Source organism: Protopterus annectens, chromosome 6.part0, assembly GCF_019279795.1.
Source record: "Protopterus annectens isolate FY-2018-M chromosome 6.part0, PAN1.0, whole genome shotgun sequence".
Lineage (NCBI taxonomy): Eukaryota > Metazoa > Chordata > Ceratodontiformes > Protopteridae > Protopterus > Protopterus annectens.
The window spans coordinates 433,439,271-433,462,769 of record NC_056737.1 but is presented as its reverse complement, the minus strand read 5'-3'; the positions used below and the strand labels follow the sequence as shown (position 1 = coordinate 433,462,769).

General features: G+C 39.8%; 1 protein-coding gene across 2 annotated transcripts in view; it reads right to left on the bottom strand.

Annotated features, from left to right (window-relative positions):
- Positions 1–23,499, bottom strand: part of KNSTRN (kinetochore localized astrin (SPAG5) binding protein) — a 1,051,623-nt gene that overhangs the window by 449,119 nt on the left and 579,005 nt on the right. For both annotated transcript variants that reach the window (XM_044074175.1, XM_044074176.1), the window contains one exon: positions 15,922–16,021. In XM_044074175.1, coding sequence (XP_043930110.1) covers positions 15,922–16,021 — 100 coding nt within the window. The remainder of the gene's footprint in view (positions 1–15,921; positions 16,022–23,499) is intronic.

Below are 23,499 nucleotides of genomic sequence, written 5' to 3'. Positions count from 1 at the left end.
TGTGACTGGGTGGAACATCCAGAGTATCTTCTTAGCCTTTTTGGTTCTCTTGAAAAAGGGATATTGTCACCTAGGGTTATAATCCTCTACATCCCGTAGTTATCCTTAGCCAGGCAGATTGGTGAAGGGATACTCGCACCTTCCCCCCACGACTGACAGGAATTACCAGAGAAAGAATCCCTGGAATCCTGATTTTGCGGGCCACTTCTGTCTCTTGCACTTCATCTTCCATTGTTACACTGTGTAGGAGTCTTCCGTGGAGTACAAGTGCTTCCTCTTGCACTTTCTTTTCAAAGGTACCTCTTCCATGGGATGTTCCAGGGAGGTATCCGAAGACGACATAATGACTGTGGTTTGATCCTGAGTATTTTGTGCCCTCTGTCCCAGGGAAGAGACTGGTGTAAGCTCCAGTCTGAGGGAAAGATAAGACGTTTGACTGACAAGGGGGGCATAGACTGCTTTTCCAGAATGGAGAAGGCCCAATTCATGGCCTGGAAGGCAGGTCCCACCACAGAGGAATGAGAGCCCAGAAGTCAAACAGACTCCTTCGGAACCATGGTCCCAACCAAACACTGAAGAAGCTACCTCTGAAGCCAGAGTCAGAGCTTACATATGCTAAAGCACTGAGGGGCATGGAGGACTCCGAATGGATCAAAGTCGAACGATGCCCCTCGGAACCGGCAACATAGCCTCAACTCTGGGAGGTCTCCAGATCTGACAAACCCGAAGAACTCAGGGTAACTATCTGTGCCAGAGAGGGAGCTCTGTTTGCCACCGAAACAGTCAAAGCCGGGAAGGTTCAAACCAGGGCCTCCGAAAGCTCTGCTGGAGTCGAAGGAGGAAGAAAGGCTGGAGTGGAAGAAGGCAAGGTTCCAGAGCTAATATCGCTACAAACTGTGGAAGGAGGCAATTCCCTTATCACAAGGAGATTGTGATATCAGATTCAGTTAGACTCTTGGTGGATCGGACTGAAGAAGATCTAGGTGGACGTTTCTGTAAAAAAGGACTAGGAGGATGGTCCACAAAAAGATCTGCTATAGGTGAATATCTGGTGCATGGTAAAGTTTTAAATGAAAACTCCTTTGGTTCCGTGGTTTTGGTCAGCAACAAAGAAGATGACGAGTCAGTTGTCGGTGCAGAAACAAGCACTGATGGCATCAGTACACCAATGAGGTCGGTTCAGAACTAGGTACCCAAGATTGAGTCATTTGATCCACGGGTTCAGAGGGAACTCTAGGAACCATGGGAGCCTTGGCCATTTTACTAGGCGGTTTCGAAGACCGTGTCGGAACTGACTGACTTTTTTTCTTTGTCTTACTTGAGGAAGAAGGTGGTGAACTTGCCTCTATTTGGGGATTAGATAAGGCCTCTTCAAAGTCTGATTTAAGCAGACCTTTCAGAATAAGCTTATTTTTATGGTCAATTAAAGCCCTATGGCTAGAATTGTGGCAAATCGCACAGTCCTCTTGTAAATGTACTACTCCTAAACATTAGACAAAGAGTGTGCCCGTCTGAATTAGGAAGCTTCCTATCACATTTTGGCACCTTTTGAAGCCAGAAGTCCCTTTAACAGGCTTGTCTGCCATGACAAAAAAGGCCACAGTTACAAACCTACACAGATGCAAGAAAAATTATAGAAAGGGTTTTATGTTTATATATATATCTATATATATATATATATATATATATATATTTTTTTTTTTTTTTTTTTTAAATAAACTAAAGGCAGGAAGGAAGTACCAATAATAGTATTTAAGAAATACTGGTAGGGTAAAGGGGAAAAATACCAACAATAGTATCTGAGAGATTACTGAAACAGTAGATTAAAGAAACAGACCAAACACACAATATAAACTATTTAAAAGAGGAGCGGGTAATAGAAATGGAAAAGGAAAGTAGATTTTAGAAAAAAAGGTCAAACTTACAGTTTTATAAAGTTATTGCTGTTGCTTGAGAGCTCAGAGGAGAGAACGTGTCTGGCACTATGAAGCAGCAAACGAGATATGGGGTGATTTTGTGAGGAGCATTATGGGTAGAGCTTAGCTCAAGAGTTTCTGGAAGGTGTGAGCTGGAATAACGGCAGAGTCGGTTTTGAGGCTAAGAACAGAGCCCAGAGTCAAAGATTACATGAAGATTAACAACATGAGATCTAAATCTCTATCAAAGGAGAATTTAAAATCTCATTTTTCACATCATCTGGAAGTTTTGATAACACAGACAGGCAAAGCTCCTCAAAACAGTACCAGTGGTCATAGCCCTGAAAGAATTGTCAGAGTCATACACTCACTTTAGGCATGAGCTGTGACCTGTAAAATGGAAGAAACTAAACCATTTAACCCATTCACTCTGGAGCAGCTCAGAAAATGCTGCCTGCTTACTTCCACCATAGGAACAACAGTGCACCCTGAGCTTATTTTCAGATAATCCATTTGTAATACCATACAGAAAACAAATGTTCATATCTCTTTAACCATAAGAGCTAGACTAAAAATGTAAATGCAAAAGCTGTTCAGCAGACACTGACCTTTCCAACAGTGTAAATGCCGATAGTGTGCATCTAAGTCATTATTAAATATTTGCCAAAAAATGCTGATATTGCGCATATTTTCTATCTTTTTGGTAAAACAAATCACAATATCTTGGTGAATGTACCATGCAGACCCATACAATTTGTAATTAATTTGTTTGTATGAATGTCAGCTTTCAAATGACACTAACTATTACTATGTGAGGCTCTTTTATGGAGATATTCACAGAAATATGATTAATATTATATTTCTCATAATTGATGATTAAACAAAGCATAATATCTCATAACCTGTACCAGACAGAGACCACATAGTGTGCAAGTAGTGTGGCCCAATGTCAGCTTCAAAATGATGCACCATTTGTGTTGCAAAGATATGGGCATAATAACAAGAAATATTGCAAATATTTAATTTTCATAATCCTACAAGAATAAACAATGTAATATGTGTACATGTGTACAGCATACAGACAGTAATTTTACCATGATGTAAGTAGTAATACTGTCTTCAAATGAAGTATTACTTGGGACACTGACATGCTCCCTTGCAAAGTTATTTACCAAAATATGAAAAAAATCAATTTCCATAACCTAGGTGCTAAACAAACTTTGATATCTATACATGTGTAGAGCATACAGACACAGTTCTTTTATCATGTTATAAGGACTAACACCATCTTCAAAATGAGGCATCACTTGGCACAATTACATGCTCCCTAGCAAAGTTATTTACCAAAATATTAAAAAAAAAATCATAATTTCCAGAACCAGAGTCATAAACAAACTGTGATATCTGTACATGTGTACAGCATAGACACAGTTCTTATATGCTGTACATACGGATAGTGTCTTCAAAATGAAGTATTACTTAGCATGTTGACATCTTTCCTTCACTAAAATATGGAAAAGAAATCATAATTTTCATAACCTTAGTCCTAAATAAACTGTGATATCTGTACATGTGTATAGCATACAGACACAGTTGTTCCTTTACCATGTTGTACGTACTGATACTGTCTTCAGAATTAGGTATTACTTAGCATGTTATTTGCCAAAATATGAAAAAATTTAATAACTTTCATAACCTAAGTCCTAAACAAACTGTGATATCTGTACATGTGTACAGCCCATGGGCACAGTTCTTTTATCATGTTGTGAGGACTAACACTGTCTTCAAATGAGGCATTACTTAGCATGTTGAAATGTTCCCTAGCAGCGGTACAATTACAGTTCTCTTACTATATTCTAAGTAGTGAAAAATGTTTTCATGAAATGTAATACTGCTCCTACTGACTCATGTTTTTTTTTCCATCCTTTGTCACTAGGTGCATGTTGCCAGTATATCACGCACTGCTGCCATCACGCAATAATTCATAAAAATATGAACCATATAACCACAATAGATCCCTTCATCTGTATCTTGGATACCTTCATCTGCATCCTACAATAGATGCAAATGAAAGGAAGAAGGGGAAGGGCTTCAGCATGACTTCACAATGGCAGAAACCAAAAGCTGGCATGTGCATTCATCAATGTGATGATGACTTTTAGTAATATGAATAACAGTGGCAGCTGCTGAGAGTTTTACCTGACAAGTGATAATGACACAGTGTCATACTGTAACTGCACGTATTGTAAAAAGTTATGTATTCACCATAACGTTCCATGTTTGTCCATCTCACCATTCATTCTTACAATGATGGGTTCGGAGCAGATTCGCGGCTCTGACTCAGCTGAATACACAGCTGAAAGACTCAAACTTGGCTCGTGACAAGTAGGTATCCCATAATGCAGTGGTGTAATTCCCCAGATCTTGTTTGCTGCTACTACTAAATGAATTGTAAAACTACATATATATATATATATATATATATATATATATATATATATATATATATATATATATATATATATATATATATATATATATATATATATATATACACATATTATATATATATATATATATATATATATATATATATATATATGTATATACACACACACACACACACACATACATATACACACTATCCCCAATAGAAGGAGAAACAAACTGAAACAAAGAACTCCTGAAGATAGTAAAAACATCCAACAGGTCCACAAGGAGTCTTTGGAAGGGGGAAGGAGGGAGGGTTTGTAAGAATGACTGGCGAGATGGACAATAAACATGGAATGTTATGCCGAGTACATAACTTCTTTATGTTATGTTGTCCTATCTCGCCTTCATTCTTACAATGATGGGACAGCGTCTTAGGCACCTTTTCCCTGGGTGGTTCATGAGAGTGCACCTTTAAACACAGTGGAACCAAAGGAGTCCCTGTCCCTGGAGGCCAAATCCACTTTGTAATGTGTGATAAATGTATGAGGAGTAGTCTAAGTAGCTGCTGCACAAATATTATCCAAAGGAATTCTGGCTTGAAAGGCAGAAGACATAGCCATTGCTCTAGTGGAATAAGCCTTCACTTTGAATGGTAACTCTGTTATTTGAGGTATAGATGAATGTAATGCAGTTTGAGAGCCAGATGGAAGAGTAGTTTTTGAAATTGAACTACCCTTTTTTGCATGAGAGAAGGATACAAATAACTGGTCAGATTTTCTAAAATCTTTGGTCCTATGCAAATAGAATCTGAGTTGTCTATGCACATCTAGTTGATGTAATTTGTATTCTGCCTTGTTGCTGTGATTAGGAAAGAACACTAGAAGCTCAATAGATTGATTGAGACTTTGGGTAAAAATGACAGATTAGTTCGCAAGGATACCTAGCCTTATGAAATATCAAATATGGCGGGTTTAATAGAAAGAGCTTGCAACTCTGATACTCTTCTAGCAGATGTTATAGCCACCAGAAAAATGGTCTTCCAGGAAAGGAACTTGAGGTCTGAAGATGAGGGCTCAAAAGGTGGTAACATCAGGTGAATTAGAACAAAATTTAAATCCCAAGGAGAAAGGTGTTCCTTAAAGGGGAGTCTTAATAAGGAGGCACCTTTCAAGAAGGCTCTACACAACCTGTGCCTGTGTTACATTAAGTTCGAGACAGAATCACCAATGTGGAAATTTGAGATTGCAGCGAGTTGTACTCTGATGGTTGCTGCAGCTGAACCTTGTTGGAAGAGTTCCGCCAAAAATTCCAGAATAAAATGGATGGGCGCAGAAAAGGGATCAATGTTTCTGTTTTGAGCCCAAAAGGAAAATCTTTTCCATTTGCTAGAATACAGTTTTCTATTAAAAAAAAAAACTCAAGGCAATGTTCAACAAAGGTACATCCACAGTTTATTCACAAAGAATCAACAAAGACAGGGTAATACATTCAAAGTAAGCGCTTCCGTTCAAACCAAATGAAAGAACATCAGACAATTACAAACCATGAAAAGCCAGTATAAATAATTCAAATAAAATGACATCACTTCCCCTAATGACCATTTAAAGACATTCTCCCCATTATTACTACATATACATTGCTATTAAGAAAATAGGTAAATTTTCACAACCTTTCATACATATTTTAAAATAAGTCACATATAATAACACAAATACTGTGCTTTAAAAAGTGTTTTAACATAAAAGTTATCTTTCTAAAGCTTTTAAATGTAAAATACATTTCAGAGAACATTGGTCATTGAGGCCATGGCTGGCAAAGGCATTAACTTTGAGCTACCAATAAAGCTCCCTCTCCTCTAAACGGAGGGCCAAGGGCCACCTCTGATGTTCTTGCTAACATTATCTATTATTAAATAGTTGAAAAAGTGCCCAGGGTTCTCAGAGACATGCTTAGCCTAAGTGTTCGTGATGTTAGCTTTCCCAATATTATATTGGTGTTCGTAAACCCTATCTTTAAAGAATCTCTCTGTTTCCCAATATAGAACCCTAGGCATTTGAATAAGGTAACATACAAAATACCAGAACTTTCACAATTGTATTTACCTCTAATCTGTTATGTTACATTATTCAGAGTAAAAGAATTAGCAACCAACATAAATTTACAGAAATTGCATCTGCCACATTTTGTCATTCCCACTTTTAGTGGGTACGCTCGTGTTATTTTCAAACATGTTCTTTAGGTTGTTCACTCTTTTAAAAATTAACCCAGGGCTAACACTAATTTTTTGTTGGATGAAAGGGTCGTCCAACAAGATCCTCCAGTTTTTCAATAAGATGTCTCGTACAGAACCAGAATCCATAGAGAAAGTGGTAATAAATGTAAAGGTATGGTTATTACCAATCTCATTTAACATACATCTATCTGGTTCACTAACAATAACATCGGCCTGACCATTAACTGCCAATTCATTCAAGGGTAATGCTGTTGTTGATTCCATTGTTTTATTCAGTAAAAGCTTGAACCAACCACTAGCTCTTTTTTCATAGACTTTATTTATAAAGACCTCTTATTAATGCTAGGGGGTAGCATCTCTTCAAAAACATATTTTTAAGTGTCTCACAAATTGGGCATGAATTCAGAGTCTAGTGTGGAAGCTTTTTGAGAGGACATGAAGATATGTTTAACTGTAGGAGTGAAATTCTGAAGCCTGACTAAATTGGGAAGTGGAGCAGCCAAGCTGTCAATTTTAGGGTGTGGAGAAAAGGATGAAGCACACCTGACATATGTGTCAGTAGGTCTGGAACTGGGTCCAGAATCCAAGGCTTCTCCTGAAGATGAGGCCAAAGGAAGGGGAACCAAACTTGACAAGTTCAATAAGGAGCAATGAGAATTATCCTGCTTCCCAAGGACTGTGCTTTCTGAATGACTCTGGGTATATATACTAACTCCAGGATTGCAATACAGTGTTGAAAAGGGCATATGTCTTTTACTTGCCTTACAGTACTCTACACAGTGCCATATATACTAACTGCAGTTCAGTGAAATGAGATTCAGTGAAATGAGTTTTCAGTAATGTGAGTTTTCAGCTAAGTGGTCAGGGTGAAATGAAATTCAGTGAAATGAGATTCAATGAAACAAAGTAGACCCAGAAATATATATATATATATATATATATATATATATATATATATACATATATATATATATATATATATATATATATATATATATACATACATACATACATACATACACACACACACACACACACACGCACACACACGCACGCACACACACAGTGTACTCTTATTGCTGTCCCAACCAACCCGTCACTATAAAAAACAAAACTTCCCCTCTCTGGTTTGCCACCTATGTCTGTTAATGGACACAGGCAACCTGTAAATGTTTCATTTCCCAAACCTTTGCTTACACTTCTCAAGGTTATCAGAACTTGTCAGAGATTTGGGATGCATGGCTAGGCTTAAAAAGGCCCTTGTGATCATTAGCCTAGTAAACACCTATGAACACATGAACAAATGTTTGCATCACATTCCCTCTAAAAAAAATTGTCTGGTCTTAAAAATGTATGATTTCTGTAAGTAATATAAAGAAAAATTGTAGAGTAAGAGTATAATTGTTCATCCCTGTCCATGTATAAGCACAATTTAGATCTATGGCTGGGAATCAGAAACTGTACCACTCTACTACAAATGGACAGAGGCAGCTCTTAAACTCTTTATTTCATGCATGCCCCCATCCCAAATTATCTATGGTATGATCCCAGTTATTCTCATTAGGAGTAATATACAATTATCATCCATGGGACGGGTCAGGACAATCTATAACCAAGTGGGATAGGTTATTTTGAACACAAAAGAGGGGAAACTGTCTAGGCTTAAAATGGCTTGCAAAGGCTAGCCTGGTACTTACCTCTGAATCTATATACCCAGATACTTTTAATATAAAGACCCCCTAAATGATCACACAATTACAACCTCCTCTGACACTCTGTCCCCACTGCATTTCTTTTACTAACTTAAATTGCCCTCTTCCTCTACCAGCACTATGTCTTTTTACCCCACTTTATCCTTTAACTCATTTTTTCGAGGGGAGTTCTGGAGGTTTAAACTGGCTTTTATGAGTCATAATAACAAAAAAAAATATTAATTTTATATTAATTTATAAGCAACTCACAATATCTCAGTACTCACTGTGTGCACACAAATTGTCAGCAGCATTTTGTCTGTATGTGAGCTTATATATGAGACTACGCAGTTTTGACTGCGTAACTTGGTTGTTCAGATATTTAGAAAAATATGAAAATTATAACTATATATATATATATATATATATATATATATATATATACATACACACACACACATTATACATAGTAAATATATATTATACATAGTAAATATACATACTATATATATATATATATATATATATATATATATATATATATATGTATTATACACAGTAAATACACACACACATATATATATATATATATATATATATATATATATATATACATATATATAAGGAATTATTTTCAGGAGGTTGGTTATGATATATAAGCTTGGCCTTCTCAGTAACAGATCAGGTCAAAAAAACTGGTGGAGATATAATTCTAGTCAAAAAGAAATGTCAAAAATAATAAAATTAACAGGTGTGAATGCATCTATGTTTGAATATACCCTAAACTGGCTTATAACTAAAGCTGGTCATAAGCAACCACATACAGTTATTGAAAACACCATACCTGACATCCTAAAATTGGCTAATACAGGCAATACAATTATTACAGGAGACTTTAGTATTGATCATCTCTGGCTAAGCACTTTGTATCAAAGAAAAAACTTAATTAGTTAATTATGTTTCCCATTGGACCAAACCCCCTCAACCAAAGTGTCTTTGCTTAATTTATTAATAAAAAGAAATCCATACAGACATAAAAGATAACTTGGCACCCAAGCACCCTCAGCAATTGCTTTCCTGTACAATAATTTTTTATAAAACTAGTAGCACCCAAAACAAATTAAAATAAATGTAACAAAAAAAAAAATCCAGAACTAAGGAGTCACCAGTGATATAAGATGTTGACAATTTAGAGTTGTCATAAATTTGTCCAAGCCCAGATCTGTTTCAGACCTCGTGATTATTTTATGCACTTATTAGTACCGTCATTAACAAAGCTGTTGTGGGACATACAAATGTATGAGGGGACACCACCATCCTTGGACCATTCAACCTCTGCACTAATGTGCAACAATCACAGACAAAGGCAAAAACTAATGAGCAAAAAGAATCATGGGCAGATTTTAAATATCCATATTGCATATTTAGAAAGTTGCTAGAATGACAGGTTTGACTAAAAAATAGAAAGTTGCCGTTACCGAGTGCCCAAAGGATTATGAGGTGGGATTGTTACTGAAGTGCACTACCAACTGAAAATGCCATTATTCCAGTTGCGGTTATACATGGAACTGGTTAGCGCCCGATTTCTCAGATATCTACAGTTTTTTGTTTTTTTTTAAAAGAAAGTTAAGAGGGCTAGGAATCAGAATGTCAGTGAACACCACTATCGTAAACTACACCTAGCAATAAAGACATATTTTTACTGAGGAAATCAATAACTGATAAAAACTTCAGTGTCTATAGGGCTCTGTCTCAAACTCGCACCTCAATATGCTGCCAAATTCCCAAATGCCATGAATGAGCAAAATGCTGTAGCAATAGCATGCAAATTCTTTAACAGATCATGCCCGCAATTTTTCAGCACAGTAAAAGCTGCCATTGAGTGGCCACTTTTAAATAAACCATTACAGAAATGTTACTGTAACTCAAAGTGCTAAGAACTGCAGTCACCTGCTGCACAGATGTATTACAGTACTAACCTTCAAAAATACATGTACATAAACAGACGGACACACATAGATGCACACACACACATTTGTTTGCTCGCTCTGGTTTATGTCCGCATATACACTACAGCTTTTCCAGGACTCAAACTCTATTGCACAAAAGATGACACCATAAACATCCATAAAACAAGCAAGACATAAATCACAACCTTTGCGAGCTATGAAAAAAAGAAAAAAATAATGCTTGCATAATGACAAGACTATGACTACAAAGAGTAAAAAGAAACCATAAACAAAAACAGCATTATTCACATTTTTATCAACAGACTTCACTGACAGTTTATGCATAAAGCTAGATGGCAAATATTTCTTAATCCGTACAACATTTATGCAGCATAAACTTCCTAGATTATACTGTTCTCCCTAAACAACAAAAATAAATAAATGTGCTTCTTATACTGTACCAGACTTGCTTCCTTGAAGTGTCCCTTGCACTGCTGTCACTTTGGGTTATTACGTGCTTGATTGATGAACCCTCTTGCAGCGATCTGCTTGACTGCCACTGCTTGCATCACCAGCTGGGACCAATGAAAGAATACGGGCTAAGCAATGGTGTTTGCTAGTTATTTCTACTGCCCGTAAATAAACGTATTGGTTTTAGAAGGTTCTTTTTACACTACCTTCTATTTTTTTTATTTTGCTTTAATGCAGGTGAAGGGGGAATGCTAGTGTTTGTGCTTACTATAACCGGGAAAGCAGAGAAAATCGGCCAGCTGTGAATGATCATAACCATAGTAATGGAGCACAGCAAGCCGATTTTCTCCAAAAATTCATATTTAAACAGCTAACTCAACTGTGAAAATAAAGTTGAGAAGGTAATTAGTACCTTTTCACTTCAGTTTTCAGGAGTGGGAGTAGCATTGTGTTAGTGAACTTAATTGTGCTTCTAGACGACCTCTGATGTAATGTATCAAAATAGTTTACATCTCAGGGAGTGCTCAGATGTAATTTTAAATGTGCCTCTTGGCGGTAATCGGGGTTAATGAGTTAAAGCAGATTTTTCCTCACAAGAAGAAACTGCAGACAAATCATTCCTCATGCTTAACATACGAGCCTGAGAATTCAAAATTCTGAACATCAAAGTTTCAGAGGTCTACATTTTTCCCCATATTTATCAAATTTTCCATCCTTGTCAGAAAGAGTAGGATAGGAATTAACTAAAGATACAACTGTTGGGTCAGGTTTCAGAGGAGTGTAAAAAAACTTAAAAGACTGAGAAACTTTATACGGTCGGCCTTTTAAGAGGCAGCAGGGCTGACTGTCAGGAAAATTGCATGCAGGGACACATTCTCCAATGGTAACGGCACTGAAGGAATGGATAAACATTCTGGAAATCCCATTTGTAACAGCTCATAGTATTTGCTAAGGGACTGAAAAACCCCAATCTTCTCTGACTGAAAACACTGGCACATTCTGGAAAAGGTTTAAAGATTAAGAAACTTCCATGAAGAGAATCAGATACTGTACTTCTTCTCTAAATCAGAAATTTGAGGAGAAAACCCTATATCTGTTCTGTCATCTTCCTGTTTAGATTCAGATTCTTGAATCTCCCAAGAAAAAGAAACATCCCTTTTTCTTTAACCAGAAACCACTGTATAAGGATCAATAGCCTGAATTAGACCCTGAGCCAGATGTACTAAACTACTCCTTGTCCAGAGAATTTGAGCAGCACTCTCTATAGGTTTAGTTTTCTGTTACTTTTTGACAGGAAAAATTTGGTTAACGGGGCTGTTAACAGTATCAGCTTCCTCAGGGATGGGCACAATATTCTCACTTAACAGGAAAGGCTTCCCTATACCCCTCAACCAGGACTGACAAGTGGGTCTCCTTTGCCCACTGAGAGGACCCCCCCCAACAGCCACAGAGAACATGGCTAACCTTGGGACCATAGTGGACTGTAGGTGCTACACCATAAGGATCTGGGGTAAAAGATGACTGATCTGAGGAACCAGCTTTGGCCACAGCAGAGTCACCCACCTTTGGCTGAGGCAAATCGATAGCTTGCTGTGGTGGCAAAGGCTGTTTACTCAACTTTTTCTTTTTGTGGTTGGAAGAAGGACTGACCATAACATAGGACAAGTAGCTTGTTCCAGGGTAGAGCCAAAATGGTGCCTCTTTCCCCAACAAAAATATAGTAAAAAGCATCTGAATACACTTTACCTGCCTCAAAAAGTACATTCCTGTTTAAAAGTACAGTCAGGAATAGGGATTGTCTGTTAAAACACAAACTCCTACATAAACAAGTTTACTAACCAGGAAAGTACATTTAAGGAATGCATTTAAAACATGGAAAGTTCTTCTTGAAAAGGAACTTATCTGTCCAGAAATGGAACAGCACAAGCTGACCATTGATCCCTGAAAGCCAGAAAAGGAGTGCTATCTTCAGCAGCAGGAAAGCTCTGAAGAGCTTGGCGCTTAAAACAGTTTTTTACGCAGATCAACTTGACTGTGGAAGTGTCTCAAAGCTATGGGAGCTGGCTTTGTCCGTTATACTCTTGGCATGATATAGCCCCATATATTTAAGGCTAATGCAGTATTGAGCAATATGATCATTTTATCTAGAATAAAGCTGGAAGTCCAAGTAGTATTACACAGAGAAAGTGGTAGACAGGTGGAACTTACACCCAAAGTGAATGGCACAGAGCTGACCAGAATAATCATAGAAGGCCTTGTGTACAGGGAATGCAGACACTGTAGAGAGGAGTACAGCTGCAGGGTGCTAACTAAAACAATAAACATTGGTCACATTTTCCTGGCAAAAGCTACTTACATGATCAAATGATTACTGGCTATATATTGTTTTCAGTACAGAGCGGCCTCATCATTTCAAGGTTACTCAATTTTATTTTCAGGATACAAAAAATGTAAAATGTATAACTGGAAGGAGCTAGTGACAGGGTGCTGAACAGTGATAATACTTGTCAATGGAGAAAAAGAATGCCCAGATGTTTTGCCTGAAGCAAATTATTTTGCTTGGCCAATGTTACAGCACTTGGATTTTAACCACTGATGTCAGTGTCCTGTGTTTAAGAAAGGCCATGATCAGAGGTCTAGCAAGGGACAGGAAAAACTTTTGTTTTTTTTATTTTATAGGAACAGGAAAAATTAGCACTGACTTCTTCAGAGGGTATGGAGCTACTGCAAAGAACTACCCAGTATAAGATGGAAAAAACAGTGAACTATTGCACACTATGGAGACAGTAAAAAACTGGTCATCGCTGCAGGCTGTGCCTACAAAACATTGTGGTGGGCAGTGAATGTGTACCAACTACTGCACTTAAGAAACCAAGTTCTCAGTGGTTCAGCCTACCTCAGCCACTCCATGAAGAGTTTGTATGGCTATACTACACATTATTGACTAACTTTGGCTTAAATGACAAGCCAGACTATCAGTCAAAGCATTGTAACATGGAAGGGTGGCAGTCTGCTGAGAAAAGTAAATGAATAACTGAAAATTTTCAAATAAACGGATGCTCAAATACAGGACCCTTTCTGAAAAAAGTAACCTACACTGTTAACTTTCAAAGTGCGAATAGACTTTCTCAAGACATCCAACTCTACACAAGAGATGCTACAAGTAACCATTTGAAATGTTGGGACCTGCTAGAGTGAGTCCCAAAATATGGAGGCTGAATGGCCGAAAGAACTGAATTACATATACTAAGTCCAAGCTACCATTTCTTGTAATATTCCCTTTCCTCTGAGGTGTATAAATAAAGGAGGGTATCTGCCTTTATCCAGTCCTTGGGAGTAGAAGTGCCTAAGTGACTCCTGTCACTAGGAATAAAGGAATAAGCAGTGGAAAGTACTTGCATGTGGTGGGTTATTAGGTTGGATGACCCCCTGAATAAGTCTGGAACCTCTTATCAGTTCTTGCCTATGAAGTCAGTCCTTAGTCTTTAAAGATCTGAATAAATGACACACAATCCTGAATGGTTTAAAACCTTTATTGGAAAATGAGCGCTGCTTAGATTACTGAGGAAAGGTAGTTTCCAGCTCTGAATTTAATGTCAAAAAAGTGGGTTTGTAGCAAGTAAGAAACTCCCATTGGACAGAGGGGGTGGATAGGGGGAGGGTTAAACATTTATTCTGAATGCCCGTAATGTCATGGGAGGTTTGTCCTGGTGTGTGAGGATGAAGTTACAGAGGAGTGCTCTTTTCGCTATCAAATTCACTAAAAACATCAAAACCATGTTCCAACATGTAATTCCAAAAACTAAAACATTAATACATCTCATTTGGAAAATTATAAATACACCGTATGCTCTTTTCCTGTTTTTTCACAAAACTCATTTTAAAATGCAAGTCAAAAAATCTTACAATGGATCCTGTATGTGAGCTTCTTCTAAAATGTGCTGCACTTTTGGGTAAGCTTAGTCAGATTTGCCAATACTCAAAGTGATTGTAAAGCTTGGGATTTTCCACATCAGAAAAATTCTACCATAGAGAAAGTTTGGTCATATGGGGCTGGAGCAGAAGAATGCCAGTCTGCTTTAGGGTGTCCATATGTAGGTGGTCTGTGTAGATACATTATAAAACAAACTAAAAGGAAAGAAGAACTAAATGAGACCATTTGGCTGAAGGGCTGTTGGAATCCTGAAAGTCTGACTAGGGTGCAGTGGATCTTGGGGCCAAGTGAAAATACTATCTATCTCTGAGGGGTCAGCTGGTGGGGCTGAGTGAAAATACTATCAGTCTCCTGAGGGGTCAGCTGGTGGTCTGAGTAACTGGGAGAGCGGGGTGGGAGTGTTATCACAAAAGGTTAGAATAATCCTTGATTCTGTGTGTGGCCTCCCAAATGGATCCCTCACAGATTAAGTTTAAGAAAACTTAGGAATGCTGCCAGATTGTGAAATAAGGAAAACAACAATATTGGTATACAAGATATGGGGATACATGTTAAGAGGTACTAGGAGCTGGAGGGAGGGGAACAGTTAACTTGGGTGGCTATCACAAATTATAAACGGAGCTGATTCATCCGCACTGGATTGGGGGCCAGCTGTTGTCCTGTAAAAAGAAAACAGTGGCAAAGTACCTAATGAGCTACACTTTGCATTAAAACCAGATCAGATCGAGGTATGGTGATCTCAGAGTTGGTATATATATTTTCAGTAGGTGCAGGGGGGCTTGTCTACTCTGCACCCCTGGAAAAAGTTTAAAGGAGAAGAGCAATACATTTGCTTTTCTCCTGTGTTGTCTGCCTTTTTTTTTTTTCCGGCTTGTCATATCATTGACATATCAACAGGGAGCCGGTACTACATCCTAAATGTTAAGCATCAGTATGAGGCAAATAAGAACCAAGACAGCTACCAATGCAGTGTATCCAGTGCGAATAAGACTTTTCTCTTAAGCCCCTCACATCACATCTTCATTGTAATGCTGTATGCACCATTACGTCAAAGCCTGGAAAAAGCAAAGTATACCTGAAAACATGCAAGAAAAAAGCTACTAACCTGTGATGTAGCTACTTCTGAATTCAGCTCCTGAATGGCCGCTTCAAGACAGCTACCAATGCAGTAAATAAGACTTTTCTCTAAAGCCTCTCACATCACATCTTCATAGTAATGCTGTATGCACCAGTATGTCAAAGCCTGGAGAAAGCAAAGTATACCTGAAAACATGCAAGAAAAAAAGCTACTAACCTGTGATGTAGCTACTTTTGAATTCAGCTCCTGATTGGCCGCTTCAAGTAGTTGATTTCTGTCTTTAAGGGCAAGCTCTGCTCTGTAGCGGGATATGGGCCTACAAAACACAGAAGGCAATAAATTATACTTCAGGGTGGGATCAGGCAAGCTTAGCAGTATAACCGGCATAATATATGCACATGCCTATCACATCAGTCATCTAAGTGGGACCTTGGCAGTAAGTAACGCTTGGAATATTATTCCAGTGAGTCATCTCAGAAAAAAATTGTGCATTTCCACTCACCTGCACAACTACCACTGGTACATACAGTCAGGCTTTGGATGTAGGAGTGCTCACTCAACCCATCATTCCCCAATTCTGACCCCATGGAAACTGAGTAAGCAAATCATAAAGATATCAAATTATAACTCTGTAAACTTAACAGGACATTCATCTTCTAGGTGGGTAGAATGATTTTCCAAGCTTTCATGGACAACAGGACAGTAAGATGTATCCATAACAGAGCACCTTCTTGCAGTTTAAGTACTTACAAGTGACGTACCCTACTTTTACAAACTCCCTGCAGTGGGCATCAACTGTAGGTAACAAAGAATAGCAAGGAGTGCCACACACACACACACACACACACACACACACACACACACACACACACACACACACACACACACACACCATCCCGGGGTAAACAATAAAAAAAAAGGAATCAGAGCACAAAGTTCTGCAGCACTAAAGTATCAAAATAGGTTGACCCCTGGAGTCACAGCTTAAGCATTAATTCTTGATCAAATTATGAACCAGAAACCAAACAGGACAAGTTTCTGCAATGGATGCAGTTTTCCAACAAGCATAAGCAGCCACCACACTCCTGGTGGAACAGGTTTGCACTGGCCAAGAGAAAGTTCTACACCAAATGACAAATCTCTGAGCAACTATTAATCCATCTGTACAGAGTTTGAATAGCTACAACTATGCATTTAGCACCTGGAAAAAAGGTGATGTAAAACTGGTGCATCATCTTGAACTCATTCACCATTTTCAGTATATCCTGGTTGACAATGTAAATCAATGTTGAGTGCTCTCGCTCACTGGTATTTGACCCCCAAAAGAAAAAGTGAATGACTGGTTCAACACTCTAAGATCACTTTTGAGAGGAAAAAAAGAAGTTATGTAATCACCATAACGTTCCATGTGAGTTGTCCATCTCGTCTTCATTCTTTACTTATGGGTTCAGAACCGATCCTACGTTCTGACAGCCATTTACTAAAGCTCGAGGTCATCAACCAGCTTATGGCTCACTCCCTATCGCATGATGCTCTAGGGCATTCCCCAGATCTTGTCTGCTAGTATAACAATTTATATATACAGTGGATATAAAAAGTTTACACACCCCTGTTAAAGTGCCAGGTTTTTATGATATAAAAAAAAAGAGACCACAATAAGTAATTTCAGAACTTTTCCCACCTTTAATGTGACCTACAACATGTGCAATTCAATTGAAAAACAAACACATTTGTTAGGGGAAGAAATATAAAAAATAAAGAACGTACAATAAACTGGTTACATAAGTGTGCACACCCTTAAACTAAGACTTTTTTGAAGCACCTTTTGATTAATTACAACATTCAGTCTTCTTGTGTACACACCTGCCATCAATTGAAGAGACTTTGATTAACCCCAAGTAAAGTTCAGCTGTCCTACTAGGATTTTTCTGACATTTACTCAGTTGCCTTTTACAGCAAAAGCCATGATTCGCAGAGAGCTTACAAAGCATCAAAGGGATCTCATTGTTGAAAGGTATCAGTCAGAAGGGTACAAAAAAATTCCACAGCATTGGATAGTGAAGACAGTCATCAAAAAGTGGAGAAAATATGGGACAACAGTGATGTTGCAAAGAACTGGATGTCCCTCCAAAATTGATGAAAAAACAAGTCGAAAACTGGTCAGGGAGGCTGCCAAGAGACCTACAGCAACACTGAAGGAGCTGCAGGAATTTCTGGCAAGTACTGGCTGTGCACTACATGCGACAACAATCTCCAGTATTCTCCATATGTCTGGGCTGTGGAGTAGGGTTGCAAGATGGAAGCCTTTTCTTACACAGAAAAACATCCAGGCCCAGCTAAAATTTGCAAATCAATATGTCAAGTCTTCCAAAAGCATGTGGGAAAATGTGTTATGATCTGATATGACCAAGGTTGAACTTTTTGGCCACAATTCCAAAAGGTATGTTTGGAGCAAACACAACACTTCGCATCACCAAAAGAATACCATCCCCACTGTGAAGCATGATGGTGGCAGTATCATGCTTTGGGGTTGCTTTCCTTCAGGTGGAACTGGGGCTTTTTACTCAAGGTGGAAGCAATTGTGAACATTTCCAAATACCAGTCACATTTGGCCCAAAATTTTCAGGTGTCTGCTAGAAAGATGAAGATGAAAAGGAATTTCACCTTTCAGCACGACAATGACCCCAAGCATGCATCCAAATCAACAAAAGAATGGCTTCGCAAGAAGAAAATTAAAGTTTTGGAATGGCCCAGCCAGAGCCTAGACCTAAATCCAATAGAAAATCTGTGGGGTGACCTGAAGAGGGCTGTGCACAAGAGATGCCCTCGCAATCTGACAGATTTGGAGCGCTTTTGTAAGGAAGAGTGGGCAAATATTGCCAAGTCAAGATGTGCCATGCTGATAGACTCCTACCGAAGACTGAATGTTGTAATTAAATCAAAAGGTGCTTCAACAAAGTATTAGTTTAAGGGTGTGCACACTTATGCAACCAGCTTATTGTACAATTTTATTTTTTATATTTTTTTCCCCTAACAGATGTTTTTCAATTGAATTGTACAGGTTATAGGTCACATTAAAGGTGGGAAAAGTTTTGAAATTACTTATTGTGGTCTTGTTTTTTTATATCACAAAAACCTGGCATTTTAACACGGTGTGTAAACTTTTTAAATCCATGTGTGCATTACAAACACACACACACACACACACACACACACACACACACACCAGAGACAAACATATACCAGTTAGAAACCTCTCGATCCTCCAGGAGCTAAAAGGATGGGGGCAAGAGGATGGGAGTAAGAATGAAGGTGAGATGGACCACTCACATGGAACATTATGGTGAGAACATAACTTCTTTATGTGTAGTTTTTCCATCTTGCCTTCATTATTTACTTATGGGACAGCATCCCTAGCACCATCTCTCTTGGGTGGCTCACGGGAAAACATTCTTCAGAAAGTACAGTTGTGTACACTTACCATAAATGTAGATGTTTGAGTGTATTCACTGTTGCAGTCATCACCTGTGAGTTATCCCTGCTGTGGTAGCCCTCGGCCGGCTTGAATACCAGAGCCAATGTTTTTCTGCATCGGCTGCTGTCGCTTGCTGCCTGACGTTGGGTCGTCAGTGCTATAAAGGAAGGCAGCCGACACCATTACATTAGTTTTTCTTGCCCTAACCAGTCAGAGGCCCAAAAAATTAAAGTGGTCCTGGTGGCTAAAGGCCACCTTTAGAAACTTATGTCTCCCTAAAGAAAGAGCTTATAAGGGAGAAAGAGGGTGGGAAACCAGGACTGCAACAGTGAATACATTCGAACATCTACATTTATGGTAAGTGTACACAACTGTACTATGTTCTTCATGTTTCACTGTTGCAGTCATCACCTGTGGGAGGATTCCCAAACTGAGGAGAGGGGTGGTAGGATTAGTAAGAGACCTAGGAATGGGTCAGCATGCCCTGCAGAACTGTAGAGGCAAACCCTGCCCTAGCCTTAGAAAATAGAGGTAGGTGGTAATGCTTGGTAAAGGTATGGACAGAAGTCCAGGTGGCAGCTTACAGGATGTCCCATGTGGGAACTCCTCTGAGGAAGGTTCTGGAAGTGGAGGCTCCCCTAGTGGAATGGGTTTAAATAGACTTGGGGGGGTTCCCATGCAATTTGTAGCAGAAATGGATACAGTGCGATATCCATTTGGAAATGGTTTGTTTGGAAATGGGCTTCCCCTCTGCCCCTGGGCAAAGCTGACAAGTAGTTGGTCTGTTTTCCTGACGGATTTAGTACGGTCCAGATAGTATCTGAGCTGTCTGTGCACGTCTAGTAAGTGCAGAATTCTTTCCCCCTTGTTTTGAGGGTTAGGAAAGAAGGTGAGTAGATGTATGGCCTGGTTGAGAGTTACATTCAATACCACCTTGGGCATAAAGGAGGGGTTAGTCCTCAGGGAGACCCTGTCTGCATGGAAGATGATGAAGGGCTCAATGGCCATCAGTGCCTAAAGTTCTGAAACCCTTCTGGCTGAGGTGATAGCTAGGAGAAAAGCAGTCTTCCAGGAGAGATATCTTAGTTCTGCTGAAGCAGCAGGTTCGAAGGGTGGTAAAGTTAGTTATTCTAAAACATAATTCTGGTCCCAGGCTGGAGTGGGTGGCCTTCTGGGAGGTCTGATATTAGAAGCCCCTCTAAGAAATTGTTTAATCAAAGGATGGGAGAACAGGGGCTGTTCTGTATCAAAATGAGCTGAAATAGCTGAGGCGTGGATTTTAATAGAAGAGAAGGAGAGGCCACTATTAAGTAGCTCTGCTAAGTAGTCCATGATAAGAGGGATGGACGGTTGTGAGGTACTGCCCCCGCTGGACTAGCTCCAGGAGCAGAATCTTTTCCATTTTCCTGCATAAAATTTTCTGGTGCTGGGCCTTCTTGCCTCTGTGATAATGTCTAGGACATGTTTGTTTAACAGGGGCCCCTTGTTTGCCTTTAGAGTATTAGCCATGCTGATAGTTTGAGTGTCTGCAAGTTTGGGTGCAGCAGCCCCCCCCCTCCACCTGAGTTAAGAGGTCTGAGATCAGGGGAAGCTGCCTGGGAGGTTGTAAGGTCAGGTTGCGCAGTAACGGGTACCAATGTTGTCTGAGCCAGTCTGGAGCAATGAGGATGGCCTTTGGTCTCTCCTCCCTTATTTTTATCAGTACCTTTAGAATAAGAGGCAGAGGAAGGGATGCATACACAAGGGTGTTACAGGAGAAGGTTAAGGCATCCACCTTCCATGCTAGGTGGTGATACTCCCTGGTACAGAATTTTTTCAGCTGATGGTTGAGATGTGAAGGAAAGAGATCCACCTTTGGAGTCCCCCACTTCTGAGTGATTTGTAAAAAGAGTTTTCTGTGGAGATGCCATTCGTGGGGTACAGTAAGTTTCTGCTTAAGTGGTCTGCCAGGGTGTTGTTGATCCCTGGTAGGTAATGGGCTATCAGGTGTAGTTACATGGAAGAGGCTGTCGGCTACAGGTTCGTGGCTAGCCTGAACAGAGGGTAAGATAAGGTCCCTCCCTCTTTGTTGATGTACCACATTACTATGGTGTTGTCTGTTTTGATAAGGAGAACCCCTGGCTTGAGATGGGGTTTGAAGGATGTCAGAGCCTTTTGTACTGCCATCATTTCCTTCTGACTGATGTGTAAGGGAAGGTGTTGGGCATCCCAAAGACCTTGGGTGCATTTTGCCTTCTAGGTGAGTGCCTCAAGCTATGTCCGAGGCATCAGTGGTAATGGTCTGCTCGGTTGGGCGGAGGGTGAAGGAAAGACCCTTGTTCTGGGCACAGGCCCCTGCCCACCAGAGAAACTCGGCCCTTACACAGGGGATCAGAGGGAGAGAGGTCTCTAGAGGTTGAGAGTGCTGACACCAAAGGTTTTTAGGTACCACTGAAGTTTTCTCATGTGAAGCCTGGCCAGAGGAATTAGAAGGATGCAAGATGCCATGTACCATGTACTCCAAGGCTTGCAGGAACCTCCTCGCAGTGAGGTGACTTCTGGAAGCCAGCTGAGTAAAATAGAGAGGCAGGAAGCTCTGCTTTTCTGGGGATAGGAAGGCTATTTGGGATGCTGTGTCCAGCAGTGCTCCCAAGAAAATGATCTTCCTGGGGGGTGTTTGGTTTGATTTTTTTCTCGCTGATGGTGTACCCTAAGGAGGTTAGGAGGGTTTTGACAAAGAGGAGGTCCTTCAGGAGCTTTTCTTTGCTATCTGCCTGAATGAGGCAGTCATCCAGATAAGGGTAAATTTGTATATTTTTCTGTCTGCAAAAGGCTATGGGCCAAAGGGTAGTGCAGAGAACCGAAAGTGTTATGAGCCTGCTCTGAAGTGAAGGAATTTCCTGCAGGATTTCCTTATGGGGATATGGAGGTTGGCATCTTTTAGATCTAGGGTAACTAACCAGGCATTATTTTTGTCAGCATAGGCAGCAGCTGCTGCAAAGTTAGCATTTTGAATTTGGGGACCACCAGAAAGGTGTTCAGAATGGATAGACCCAGGATGGAGCACCAAGTGCCCTCTTTTCTGGAAACAAGGAATAGTCTGGAATAAAAGCCTTTGCCTGTTTGATCTGAGGGGGATAGGTTCTACTGCCCCTTGGGATATGAGAGCTCGGACTTGTTTCAATGCCTCTGCCCACTGATTTCGGTAAGTCTGGGTACCCTCTCAGAATTGGGAGTTTGTTGAAGGAGAATTTGTAACCCTAAAAAATTATCTTTAAGACCTATTGGTCCTTTGTTACAGAAAGCCAAATTTCTTTGCAGAGGGACAACCTTCCTCCTAATTTTTGGTGAGTGAAAAGAGGGCAGAGGGGGGAGAGGGAGTCATTGAGAGTTTTTGCCATAGAGGGATGGCTAAGAACTCCCTGCTTTTGGAGGGGAAGCGGTCCACTGTTTGGTTCTCTGCTGTCTCTGGGAAGAGAGTCTGGGTGGTCTGTCCCTGCGGTGCTTACCTTGCCCCTGTCTGCTAGGTGCAGGAAAGGACCAGTGTTTTGAGGGAAAATTCCTGCTAAACCTAGAAGGTTGTACCTGAAGGAAATATTTTACTGTTTGCATAGAGTTTACTTTGTCTTCCATTTTTTTAAGCACCTCTTCTGCTTTTACTCCAAACAAGTGGTCCTTATCCAAGGGTGCATCAAGCAATTTAGATTTGACATTGATCAGGGAGAGGTTGTTCCTTCAACCATGCATGTCTCCTAATGACAGATCCTGACATTGCTGCCCTGCATGAGGCTTCTAGGGCATCATATCTACAGTGTAATGAGTGTTTAGCCGCTTGACAAGTACAGTGCAGTAAATCTGCTAACACTTTCGAATTGGCACAGTCAGGAAAGGTTGAAATCTTTTGTTCTAATAGTTCCAAAGTGTTTTGTTGATATTTTAACATGTGGAACTGACAGTTGAGTGCTCTGATAGTTAAGGTTGCAGAGGTGTATACTTTTTTTTTTTTTTTAACCCCATCTGTCCAGAGCTCTGGAGTCCTTGTCAGAAGGAACAGGATTCTTTGCAGAACTAGCCTTTGCTCATTTGATCCCTGTGTAATGATCTGTGGGCCTGCAGCAGGATTTCTGTATAGGTATTTGTGAGAATCCAGTACTCTAATACCGGTCAGGTTTTCTGGGAGCAGGTGAGAGGGCATCAGGAGTTAAGCTGGATTCATGGAAGACACCATCAACCACCTCTAAAATTGGAGGGATGGCCAAGGGTCTGTGCTGGGGCAGGTCTAGAAACTCTCTTAGTCTTTTCTTAGACTGAGGGAAGTCCTGGGATTCCCCAGTGGAAAT